The 12159-nt window shown below is 43.1% G+C and overlaps 1 protein-coding gene across 2 annotated transcripts in view; it reads right to left on the bottom strand.

Moving 5' to 3' along the window:
- The window catches only part of mapk8ip1b (mitogen-activated protein kinase 8 interacting protein 1b), a 37892-nt gene extending 26366 nt beyond the window's left edge, over nucleotides 1–11526 (bottom strand). The window contains exon 1 of one of the 2 annotated variants that reach the window (XM_042062296.1): nucleotides 11346–11526. In XM_042062296.1, the coding sequence (XP_041918230.1) occupies nucleotides 11346–11428 (83 nt within the window). In that variant the 5' untranslated portion in view covers nucleotides 11429–11526. Of the gene's footprint in view, nucleotides 1–2913; nucleotides 3466–11345 lie in introns of those variants that run through there. The other variant, XM_042062297.1, reaches the window with a different exon arrangement.
- Nucleotides 11527–12159: the final 633 nt, after the last annotated feature.

Genomic DNA, 12159 nt, shown 5'->3' with positions numbered 1-12159 from the left:
ATAACCAAATTACCAAATAAGTCACACAAAGAGAAAATTAGTGCTAGTAGTCTCCTCTGAACACTTCATTCAACGCAATGTCCATTTGGCTTCCATTTGGTTGGACTGTCTCACCCTATCTATGCTAAGTTGATCTACAGAAGGGAGAAATGGCATTCATGTGGGGGCCCGAGGGACAGTCAGAAGTAGTCAAGCTTAAATAACACTGACAGACCGTGGGGAGGGGAGCAGCCAGCTGAGTGGGCGGCAGGTTCCTCCGGACACGGCTGACCCAGACCAACCAACTGAGATCCTGCTCCAGACTGCTAGAGGCTCGGAAGAGACTGACAGACTGGTGAAACCTCAGCCAGACAAATTCATATTTACCACTGCAGGCTAACAACTCCACTTCATACAGTAGACATATGACAATGGCTGCCTATGGTTAGGGGACTATGCAGTCTGTAGCATTAGCACATAGCAACTTATAAGGGCTATGTGTAAAATTCTGTAGGATTTGAGTTGCCTAATGCACAATTTTGTTCACAACAGTACAGAGCTGATATTACAACAACAGAGTATGGTCTGAACAGTGTCTAAAGTTAGCTATTTAGCATGATATCTTGGACATTTAGGCAACACAGAGTCAAGAGTCGAAGTGTTTTGACATTTCAACAAAATGGTTTCTCTACAGTCTGTTGCTACTTCTAGGTGATTCTTGAATGAAAAACTACACATAGCCCCATTAATGGGCTGTGGTGTACAGTTTGCGCTCTTGTGTTATTGCTTCCTGTCTGTGCTAGAGCTACACAGCACATGGCCTATAAAAAGCCAGAGGAAACTGTTGCATTCTGTAACGTCTAACAGGTGTAAGGCTTAGTCGGCCTTCAGAGAGATTGTGCTGCAATAGCTCACTGTCCTCATTGGATTAGATCAGCCTGCCAGGAACAAAGCCTTCATTTCCCAAATTTAATTAAGTCCATGTTATCAAGTAATTGCACCCTCGGAAATGTCAGTGTTCCAGAGAGAGAAAGCAGAGCACGGCTGAAGCAGCCAAAACAGTATCCATAGCAGCTGTCATAACTCCTTGGAGACATCTAGTCCAACAAAAGACTGACCACTGCTACAGAAGAAGACAGACCACTGTTTGTCTACCCAGCTGGGGACTGTGTGTGTGTGTGTGTGTGTGTGTTTGTGTTTGTGTTTATGTTTATGTTTACATGTATGTTTGTGTGTGTGTGTGTGTGTGTGTGTGTGTGTGTGTGTGTGTGTGTGTGTGTGTGTGTGTGTGTGTGTGAGAGAGAGAGTGTGTGTGTGTGTGTGTGTGTGTGTGTGTGTGTGTGTGTGTGTGTGAGAGAGAGAGAGTGTGTGTGTGTGTGTGTGTGTGTGAGTGTGTGTGTGTGTGTATGTATGTGTGTGTGTGTGTGTGTGTGTGTGTGTGTGTATAAATTTAGGGGTATCTTAAGTTCAATCCCTGACCTTCAGAGCTGCACACACACAAACTCTTCAGCCACTCTGACTCTGCAGATATATTCTGTAGCAAGCAGGGGTAAGGAAGGGCAGTCTATAAAACATATGTGATTGATAAGACCCCTCATCTGGTCACTTCAGTATCATGCACTATAAGTCGACATAAAAGCACAGCATTAAACACAGTAGGGTAGGGTAATGGACATTACCATGGACATAAAGACACCGTCTATGGCATTCAGATATGCAATTAAAGATTGCAAGGACAAGTCCCAGGATGGCATATCGTCACACCACATAAAACATGCAGGGGTGACCCCCTCAACAACAGAGGATTCTGGGAAGTAGTGAGAGAATGAGAAAGGAACCAGGCAATAAATGTGGTCACATAAAACATTTAACACTAATGGTCAAGGTCACTGTGGCTTCTGTGTTGTTTATGCATATATATGCATATATATTTGATTATAACTTAATTTTGTGCTGTTTTGTTTCTGGCTGTTTGATTAGCAGTGCTTCTAGCAGCATCAAACGCACAATGCAGCTGCCAATTACTGCTCCTGACTCAGCAGCTAAAAGCGTTTGGGTGCCCGCCAAGTCCCAGGTCACTCTAGAAAATAAATGAAAACTTTTCACACAAACAGTAAGTGTTACTTTGTGTGTTTTGATAGGAGAGAACAGCTCTCACAACTTGTTTGTGTGAACAGCAAAATGACCCCATTAAAATGACCTTCATTTATTTCAGTATTGCTCCACTTGAATCTGGCATCACTGACTCTCTAGAAAGGCACTGCCTTTCAATGTATTTTCTCTATAATCACAATCATGATTAGATTTCGTAATTTATCTTAATGTCTTTGGTAACACAGAGAAAACATTATTTGCAATCAGCTTAATAGGTTTACCAATTTATGCATTTTCCTGAGGGTAACACTAAAGCAGGTTAATCATACACCTGCACACATTAAATAGCTCTCCAGCTCTTAACATTTTTGGTAGCAACGTCAGCAATTTCTACACACTTTTTTTAATAAAAAATGCATTGCATTCCTCTATTTAAAAATGAAGCATCAATATTCTCAATATATCAATATTCTCAACATGCTGCTTCCCTGTATCCTAGTATCAGACTTATCAGCTCTTGTCCCATCCCCAATATCTGTCCTTTCCCCCCTCTCTCTATCCCAAACACACACATACACACACATACACACACTCACACACACACACACACACACACACACACACACACACACACACATACAGCCACCCCATTTCAAGGACATCCCGGCAATTCTGCAACACCGAAGAAGCGACACTGAACAAGCGGGCTCACAGAAGAGCTGCAGATTGTGGAGAATATAGCGCACACATGCGCACTAACCAGCACAAGGTCACACAGCCGTCTCACACCTCACACTGTAAACACACTGAGCGGCTGACTGGGACCAGTAGCCCCCCTACCATTTCTCCCACTGGTCCTCCATCCAGCCCTCTCCTCCGTCCCTGTTCGGTTCCATGCTGTGACTACGCACACGGCAGCGTGGGGGTTTGCTTGTGGCGGACGATCAGAGCACCGTTGGAGTTCTGTGCGATGCCATCCGTACTCCACCATACGCTCCTCTGCCAGCGGGAAGGTGAGGGAAAAAGATGTGATAAAGAGCCCGCGTCCGTGTCTTTTAAATGGGTCTCTCAGCTCTCCTCTCTCCGCTACGCTCCTGCTTCACCAGCTCCCCGTCCTGGTCTCCTCCTCCTCCTCCTGTTTCGTCTTCCTTCCCTCCTCTTCTATTTACATTTACTTCCTGGGCGCGTGCGGTTGCTAAAGTGCTGTCCTGGACAAAAAGCAGAAGCGTCGGGAGTAAAGGGCTCAGCTGGAGCCCACCGCTGAAGAGGCTGCTGTTGCTGCTGCTGCTGCTCTCTTACGGACCCCCCTCCTCCTCTATAATTAATGACGTGGATCAATCCAACTCAGGTTGCCCCCTCTGCTGCCACATGCCTGCTCCTGCTCCTACTCCTACTCCTGCCTGCCTGCCTGCCTGCCTGCCTGTCTGTCTGCCTGCCTGCCTGCCTGTCTGTCTGTTTGCCTGCCTGTCTGTGCGTGGGATGCTCTGCAGCAGGATCCGAGGGGACGAGGGCTGTTGCTGAGACTGGGGAGTCTTCCTCGTCTCCTGAAGGAAAGGTGGGGGGAGGTCACAGTCACACCAGTCGTCATGGGTGCAACGTTAGGCGTGTGTGTGTGTGTGTGTGTGTCAGTGTGAGTGCAAGTAGCCTGTTTTAGACACCGTCACACACACACACACACGTACAGATCCAACGTAATGACCTATACAGATTTTTCTCAAGGACATGCACCGAATGGGTGAGACAGTGTGAGTGAGTGAGTGTGTGTGTGTATGTGTGTGTATGTGTGTACTGTATGTGTGTGTGTGTGTGTGTGTGTGTGTGTGTGTGTGTGTGTGTGTATGTGTGTATGTGTGTGTGTGTATGTGTGTGTGTGTGTGTGTACTAGTGATTGTACCAGTGTGTGAGGAGGTGCAGTAACAGAGAAGCCTCTCCCTATTTATAGCTCTCTGCTGCCTCAAAGGGGAAGCATCATGGAGCGGAGAGGGGCTCTGTGCGTTTGTGTGTGTGCACGCAGCCGAGGATGCTTTTCAGCCAAGATCAGATGAAGACTGACAGCAGTGTGGACGACCACAGAGGGGACAGAGGGGACCTCTCACAAAAGAGGACTTCGCCAGGAGGATGTTTACGGAGCTTAACAGAAGCAATTACAGTAAGAACATGTAATATCACATTAGACTGGGAACAGGGCTTCCGGCTTGCACAATCATGTGACACTGATGAGGATTAAATAAAGATGTGGTCATTTAGAGTAAACAAGCACCAAACAAGGGTCAATGAAAGCAAAGTTATTTTTATCTCCTGTTTGACACAATAATACAGTTATAAGCCCAGTAGTTATTCTATTCATCAAGCCAGAATGGGACAGTTACACGTTCTGGTGTAATGATGATATTCATATTCACATAATGTTTTTGTCACATAGACTGTCCTGAACATTATTTTAAATACTATTAGGTTCAATCTCTTTATGTGTATGAAGGAACCCTTCATTTTGATACAGACTAAATTTGTTGGCCAATACAGTGAAAACACACAATGCTACATTGACATAAAATCTTTCTTTCTAGTCACTTTCTGTTCTATGAATTCCACAACAGAATACTGTAAATGACCTACTCCTTTGATGTGGCCATGTTTCACTCAACAGAACCCCCTGTTGACTGGCCCTCTGGTCAGGCCATGTGACTGGACTAGAAGGACGTGTGCCTCTCTCACATCCTCAGTGGGCATATGGCTCCCATCCAAGACCATATGTCCTCTAGTGGCTCTGAGCCAATCCTTAGTGCCGCTACATACAGAACCTAGCCTGTAGTATCAGTCAAAGTGGCAGATTTAGCATAAGAGAAGGCACGACCCCAGCAGTCTTGTAACACTGCGTCTGTCATCAGCGAGGGTTCATAGCTGAAGAGTGAGAGACATTTATTAGTGGACTGACTGGATCTTTCAGCAGATCTTTTCAGGAGCTGGAATAAGAGGAGAAGCTGTGCATCCTAGCGGAACGTCATTCCAGGATTGGAGGGGCTTTCATGTTCAAACAGCCCTGTTCCCAAAGCCTTTTAAAATCCACTACTCCTACAACAGAGACCATGAGAGGTGTAGAATGCAAAAACAGCAATAGACCAAATCAATTTATTTAAATGCTTTGCCAATACAAAAACTTGAAAGTTATCATAAAAAAGATGACCCAGGAAAGAAAGGAGTGAAGCATAAGTGTATTAACTATAAAATCATCTTTGCCCATAACTATTCTACGAATTATCCTAATCCTAAAAAGATTAGGATGCCTTTAAAGGACAATGGAAATGTGACATCACTGTGACATCACATAGACATGGATTTCCTTGAGAAAACTGTTTCATATCTGTGTGTGCGTGTGTGGAGAGAGAGGAAGAGAGAGTGAGAGAGAGAGAGATAAAGAGAGAAAGAGAGACAGCGTCCTGGAGAGAGGGAGAGGAGAGAGAGGGATGCTGGAACGAGTGGGGGAGGCTGGCGTTTGGATCAGCTGACGATGCAGCTCTGCTCCGACAGGGCAGGCTGAGCAGGCACACGCGCAGGCAAAGAGCAACAATGAGAATATCTAATGAGCTCTCAGCACAAGCCCTGCAGAACAGTCCCACCACCACACACCATCACACAGCATCACACATCACCACACATCCTCATTCTACTGACATGTCGCAGGCACTTCAGACCACACCACACTACCAAACACAATAAAACAAAACACAGCACACACACCAAACACCATACCACACACAACAAAACACAGCACACACACACAGACACTCACATATGCACGAGCCTTTGATCCATTCTCTCCCAGCATTATTATGTCTTCTGTACAGTATGTGTTCTCCTTGGGGTAGTCTTGCCAACTTTTTCAATTGTTTACTGTTAAATTTATCTATTGTATTGTTGTTATTTGTACAAAATTTGGACAAAAGCGTCTGCTAAATACCATAACCATAAGTACAAGACAAATTCTACATTGTGGGACAATAAAGTGTATCTTGATTCTTGAATTATACTATTGACAAATATTACTCGACATACATTTAAGGTTGTTTCGATCAGTTATTAATAAAATAATGAAACCTACTGACGATGGGAGACTGCGGTAGTGTGGCCTTTCAGAGTGCGAGGGAGCGAAGATGCGGGACCCAGTTAAAAGGTGGCAGTAAATCGTCAGGGTGCTATTCCTGTTTGGCAGCCCACTCTGATGAATGTCTTCAATAGGCCTGGCTCTCCTCGACAGAGTTTATCAACTTGACAGTGAGTATCTCAGGCCCCCCCTCTCCATCACAAACCAATAGCGTTTCACCACATCATCACATCAGGGGCCAGTAAATAGGAAAGGTGGATGGGGACAGGTTTGGGTTTGCCGACTTGAGAGATTAAGGCACACCAACTCCTTTTTGGAAGGTATTCTCTTAACCCTTAAAGGTGTAGGTTTTTGAACATTCTTCCGCAACAATTGAAGGTTCTAAAATTCTATGTTGAATTCAATGAACCCAGATATTCTTTAGAATGTTAATTTCCCAACATTCCCGTCACACCGGTGTGACGGTTCTCCTTTAAGGGTTAACCTACTATATCATTCTCTCCTTCTTGCTTAATCTTCCTCTCCCCACCTTTCTTTCTCTTGCTCTCATGAATTCTCACCCTCATTTTTCCTCCACTCTCTCGCTTTCTCTCTTTTTTCTCTTCCTCTCTTCTTCCCCCTCTCTCCCATGGTGTATCCATATGGTTCAAATAGAACATGTCAAGTTGACAGGCTGCTGACTGATGTAATGTAAAAACACTGTTAAAAAAGCAATTATGGGGGTAAAAGCAAGAGGAGTCTCGAGAGGATGTTCTGTGAGTGGAGCTTGTACATTTAAGGAAGGTGTTTCATTTAAAGTGTAACCCTAGCTGCCTGTGTTATCTGTTTCACCACAGATGGGTCTTTGTAACGTGCTCTGTACATCAGCTTACCAAGTACATCATCTTGTTAAGAAGCCACACTTAAAATAACTGTCTTATTTTCTCACAACTCATAATAGTGATAGTGGGAAGATACAATTTTGATAAATAATAGCGGTTTGCTGAACTCTTCCTAGTTAAACCACAAATACTCAATGATAGCTGTAAATATCTGTAACTTGAGACACATTAGGAAAGAGATTCAGCACTTTGACTAGAGCTCTTACAGGCCAAAACCAAGTCTCCGGGCACTGATGCTGCTTAGGCTAACAGGTGAATAACAATGAAGGAATTCCCAGTGCTCACAATATGAATGGCTAATGAATCTAGCTCCAGTCATTCAGTCTGGTATCTTTCTGAGCTCCGCCTGGGACTGTCAATAAGGCGAGACCATGTGAACACACAGTCTGACATCTATCACAGCACTGAAAACAGATGCTTTGTGTGCACAAACAGCACTGCAGCCTCTATGGGTCTCAACACAGCAAATAAAGACAGGAAATGTGTCAGTGGATTAGAAAGAGTGGAAAGCTACTTTCAGTCTTTCATTCTGCCCTGTTTGTGTGCTGCTAAAGATAAACAAAAACACAGACATAATCATAAACAAAAACAGGTATCTTTGCTTCAGCAGTGTTCCCTTCTAACTGGCTGCTTTATCTGCCTGGGGGATGGAATTGTGATGAGCCTGAGTGAGTTCAATGAGATATCCAAACAGTAAGAGCGTCACACCTGAACTCCCATGATAGGATGCAGCTCAGGCAAGGCAGACACTGAATTTACATTTCCAGAGCACAGCACATCCATCGCCACACGCATGCACACAGACACATGCAGACAATAATGCCACACACATAGACACAGGAATAACACACAGACACACAGGGCTTACACAAAAGAAGACAATTGCACCAGAACAGACATGTATGTCGTTCCATATACAAAGAGAGTCTCTCATTATTCATTGTATGCAGCTAAATGTAAGCCCAGAGAGCCTACTTAATCGTTAATGCTTTATCTTCAAGACCAGGGGAAAATCTTCTTATAAGACCATATAAGACATACCACTATTTTTATACTGTCCTTTAATATCACGCTACGGTAGCTATGATTCACAGATGTGCACGATTGTCTTAGCTCAGATAGAAAAGCCTCACATGCTCTCTTCACTGGGGGCTTTCTGCAAATAATGGCTCCAGGGATTTGGACCTCCAAATGCAAACAATAGACTACACGCCATCTCATCTGGGGCACCCACCCATTCATGCCATTCGAGGTTACTGAAATCCCTGCATGGCTTCTGACACATCAACAACACCCATAGTAAATGTTTGTCCAGTCTCTTTATCAGTGGTACATGAGCCATTAATATTATAATGTGATGAGTGATTCATTCTGGTCAACACTAGTCACACTTATGTAAAACTGACAAATGTCCACACACAGACAAAGTCAAGGCCTACGTGTAGTTTCTTGATGCTGTGAATATTGGATGCACGAGTTAACTGTAGGCTACTGATGATGTATCCTTAAATTCTCTGTCTTTACTTACTGTTTTTTTATGTCTCAGTCTCTGTCGCAATCTCATTAGGCTAACAAGCCCCATCCCAAAATCAACTCCACTTCAGGGGTCGATGTTACCGATCTTTAAAACTATTTTAAAGTGATTTGACTCACCAGTTTTAAAGCACTGGCTGAAATTGAAAAGAAAATGGCTATAACAAAGAAGAGCAAGGAACCTATAATATGAAAGTGGAAATGGGAACTCATGGAGAGTAAGATTAGAAAAAGGATATGTTTTGGATATAGCAGATCAATTTTGAAACTATTGAACTCGCAAATCCATCACTGCAGCTTCAAACTGCTCCTAATCAATAGTTTAAACCTTAATTAGCCTTGAGGCTAAGTAAACTTCCCATGTGATTTTCAAAATCTCTTTACAGAACTATGATTTATGAAATAAATATGAGAAAACCACGCATGAAACATTTCAGAGGGTTCAGTCAAATATAGACCACGGCCTTGAGCAAGTACAAAAGAAGTCTACTTTACAGTAAAACACATTGGAAAGTGACTGGTAACCCAGTGGCTTGATAAAACTCTAATCCTGCTGTATGTGATTAAAGCAGCTCCTCACACTCAGCATGGTATAGAGCTCTGCACAGCACAGGGCTTAAGATCTACCAGAGATCCAGAAAAGCAAACAGATGTGTGGACTGGGCCTGAGAGATATTTTTAAGCCTTGAAGATAAATGCATTTCCGAGAGAGTAAGAGCGATTCCAAATCTGTTATCACTGGCCATGCCAGAGAACATGAACTTTTTGCTACATGACTACACCTAAAATGCATAAAGAATAAATTAATATGTATATCAATTTGCTGACTTCATATTTTAAATATTTAAGTATGTATTTGATTATTTTGACATACGACATATGTGCTGATCAAATTGATAACACAGAAACATTATTCTGCTTCAGTTGTAGGCTATAAGTGTAGGCTATAAGAGTTTGTGGGGTATGCCGGTTAAAATTCTCTGCCACATACTCTAAAACAAGACTAGCAGGCCTGTAGGGCTCAGTGGCTTCAAAAGAATATAATGAGGAAGTTCAAAGTGCCTAGTTCTCAATGGGATAACCTCCTCTCAAGACATATTCAGGATAGATCTTCAATCTGGAAAGTAACCTTTAAGGCATCTCCAGGATAGATCTTCAATCTGGATAATAACCTACAGTATCTCTCTTGCAGACCAATCTCTGGAGACTGAAGAGCGCATCAACCGAGACAAATCTCTTCTGGATGGTAAATAACACAACACCGCCCTTCACTGAAGGACCAACAAACAACATTCTATTTGTTCACTTGACACATGACACATGGCACAAAACTAAAGTAACCTAAATTCAATTATCAGTAATGATGGTGTAACATCCACAGAGAGGTGCAGAGATATGTGTTGTGGCACCACCGTTATGCTATAAGAACAAAAAGAGCATATATGCAGCTCTCGTGTGGTTATATTACCAGATTTGGATAAATCAGGACAGATGCTGATACAGGAAACCCAGAAATCAGGCCCAAATCATACTGTGTATTACACAAACTAAATGAATACACTCTGGCATCCAGGGTGCATCCCAATCTACATCGCCCTTTTTCTGTTGCTGCTCCACAGCGCATTTGGACATTTCTGAAGACAGCAGTCACCACGAAAAGCGAAGACAGACGCTACGACTCTGAGATGATCAAAGCACTCAGGGTAGAGTGGTGACAAGCTTGCTCTTGATTGCCTCTGAAAAGAAACAGAGTGATCGAGTCAGTTGAGGATTTCAGCATGGCTGACCCTGCAGAAGGTTATAAATAAAAGGACCTCAGCAGATGCCCTACTCTGGGAGACAGCCAAACCCTGGAGTGCAGAGGGGGAGCTTTATTACAGAGTGGCTGGAGGGCATCGCGTATAGGGGGATGACAATTAGAATCTGATAGGAGCAGCAAACAGTGCATTATGTTTGGGGGGGGTTTCTGAAGAAATTAGATTTTAAAATTAAATTTACTATGTTGTTGGTTGTCTTCACTGGTGGCCAGTGACAGTCTGTTTTTTTACAGGGACAATGCACAGCTACAGATGCTTTGCTCTCCAAAAGCTGGCAGATGAAATGTAGCTTTTCTGTGAAGTCCTCTGGGACTGGGGAACCGATACCACAGCTTCTTTATTTGGTCTGCTGAGCTGTGTCCCATGAAATAATATCTCCTATGCGCCAAAGAAACTGACCAATCTAAGACCATCTTGAAGGTCAGCATGCTGTCAAGTCTCTTTTACTTATAGTTTCAGTTTTCAAAGAAAATTAAGTTTTTCATTTACTGAATAGGGTAAATTGTAGTTTAATATAATTTAATAAAAGTCATTACGGGTTAATAAACATGCCTTCATGCTTTACTACTCAATGTAAACAAAACAATATGACCAGACGAACATACAAATCCAGAGGCAACGAATTGGCCCGTCTGCAACAAATAAGTTGTCACTCAGGTCTGATATCAAGGGAGGAGACAACGCCCTATCTATCCGAATAACGTAAGTCTAACAAACCAGACACGCTGTAGCGATAACAGCGAGTAAAACACATGTATTCAACGACACCAAAAAGCTCATGCTGCTGCTAGCAACAAGCATCAGCATCCTCTGCAGTGCAAAGCCAGCGGTGTAGGCAGCTTTTAGCTGACTGAAGCCCCCAGTCTACTCCACACTGAGTGGTGCAAGCCCCACATGAACTAATAAAAAGTATCACAGACATTCGGCGCAGTGCTTTACCTGAAATTGGCCGGAGAGTCTACCTGTAAACCACGAGAAGCGGGATCAGGTGGCGATGGTTTTCTTTTCTGTCGGTCCGACATACCGATCCCCTATTCATTCATTCGCTACGGCACCTCCGGGTGAAAAGTGCTACACCGATACTGCGATATGAAATCCAAACAAGGGGAGGGACCGGCAAGGGAGGAGGGAGCTGTTCAAGGTAAACTTCAAATCTCAGCTCAAAAGCCCTGTCACCCAACATCACCCAGCCCATGTCAGAATGCAAAAATATGCACACCTTAAGATTCTCCTGGAAGACTGAATTAAAAAAAAACAAAAAAACAATTAACTCCAACGCCAACCTGTCCTGAATGATCTCTTCCCTGAAAAGATGCAGACTAGGCAACTTTTACGCGCTCTATTCTGTACTTCACTTTATATTCTGTAAAAAAAAACCCAGTAGAAATCCGACAGATGAATAGGCCTACTCAACTAAATGAATAGAAACTGGAGATACCCTAATTTAGATATCAGACATCAGACTGTTCTGTTTAGGTGTGACTAAAAATGACAACAATTTGCTATTAGGCTGCAAATTAACATTACATTGTACACATTCCTTTAAGGTTGTAAAGCTAATAAGCCATTGATTGGCCCACTTCCTCTAGCAGATAACTTAATCTCAGCACACATCCATACACCACGCAGACTTTATACAACCTCACTGCACTGCCAAACAGTGACACAAGAAAAATAAGAAAACAACTAAAAGATCTTCATCTTAACTGATTTGTGCTTTTATCTATTCAGACTGCTTCAGTAGATCTGGGAA

This window comes from Alosa sapidissima, chromosome 14, assembly GCF_018492685.1.
Source record: "Alosa sapidissima isolate fAloSap1 chromosome 14, fAloSap1.pri, whole genome shotgun sequence".
Classification (NCBI taxonomy): Eukaryota; Metazoa; Chordata; class Actinopteri; order Clupeiformes; family Clupeidae; genus Alosa; species Alosa sapidissima.
This window is presented reverse-complemented; position numbering and strand designations above follow the sequence as displayed.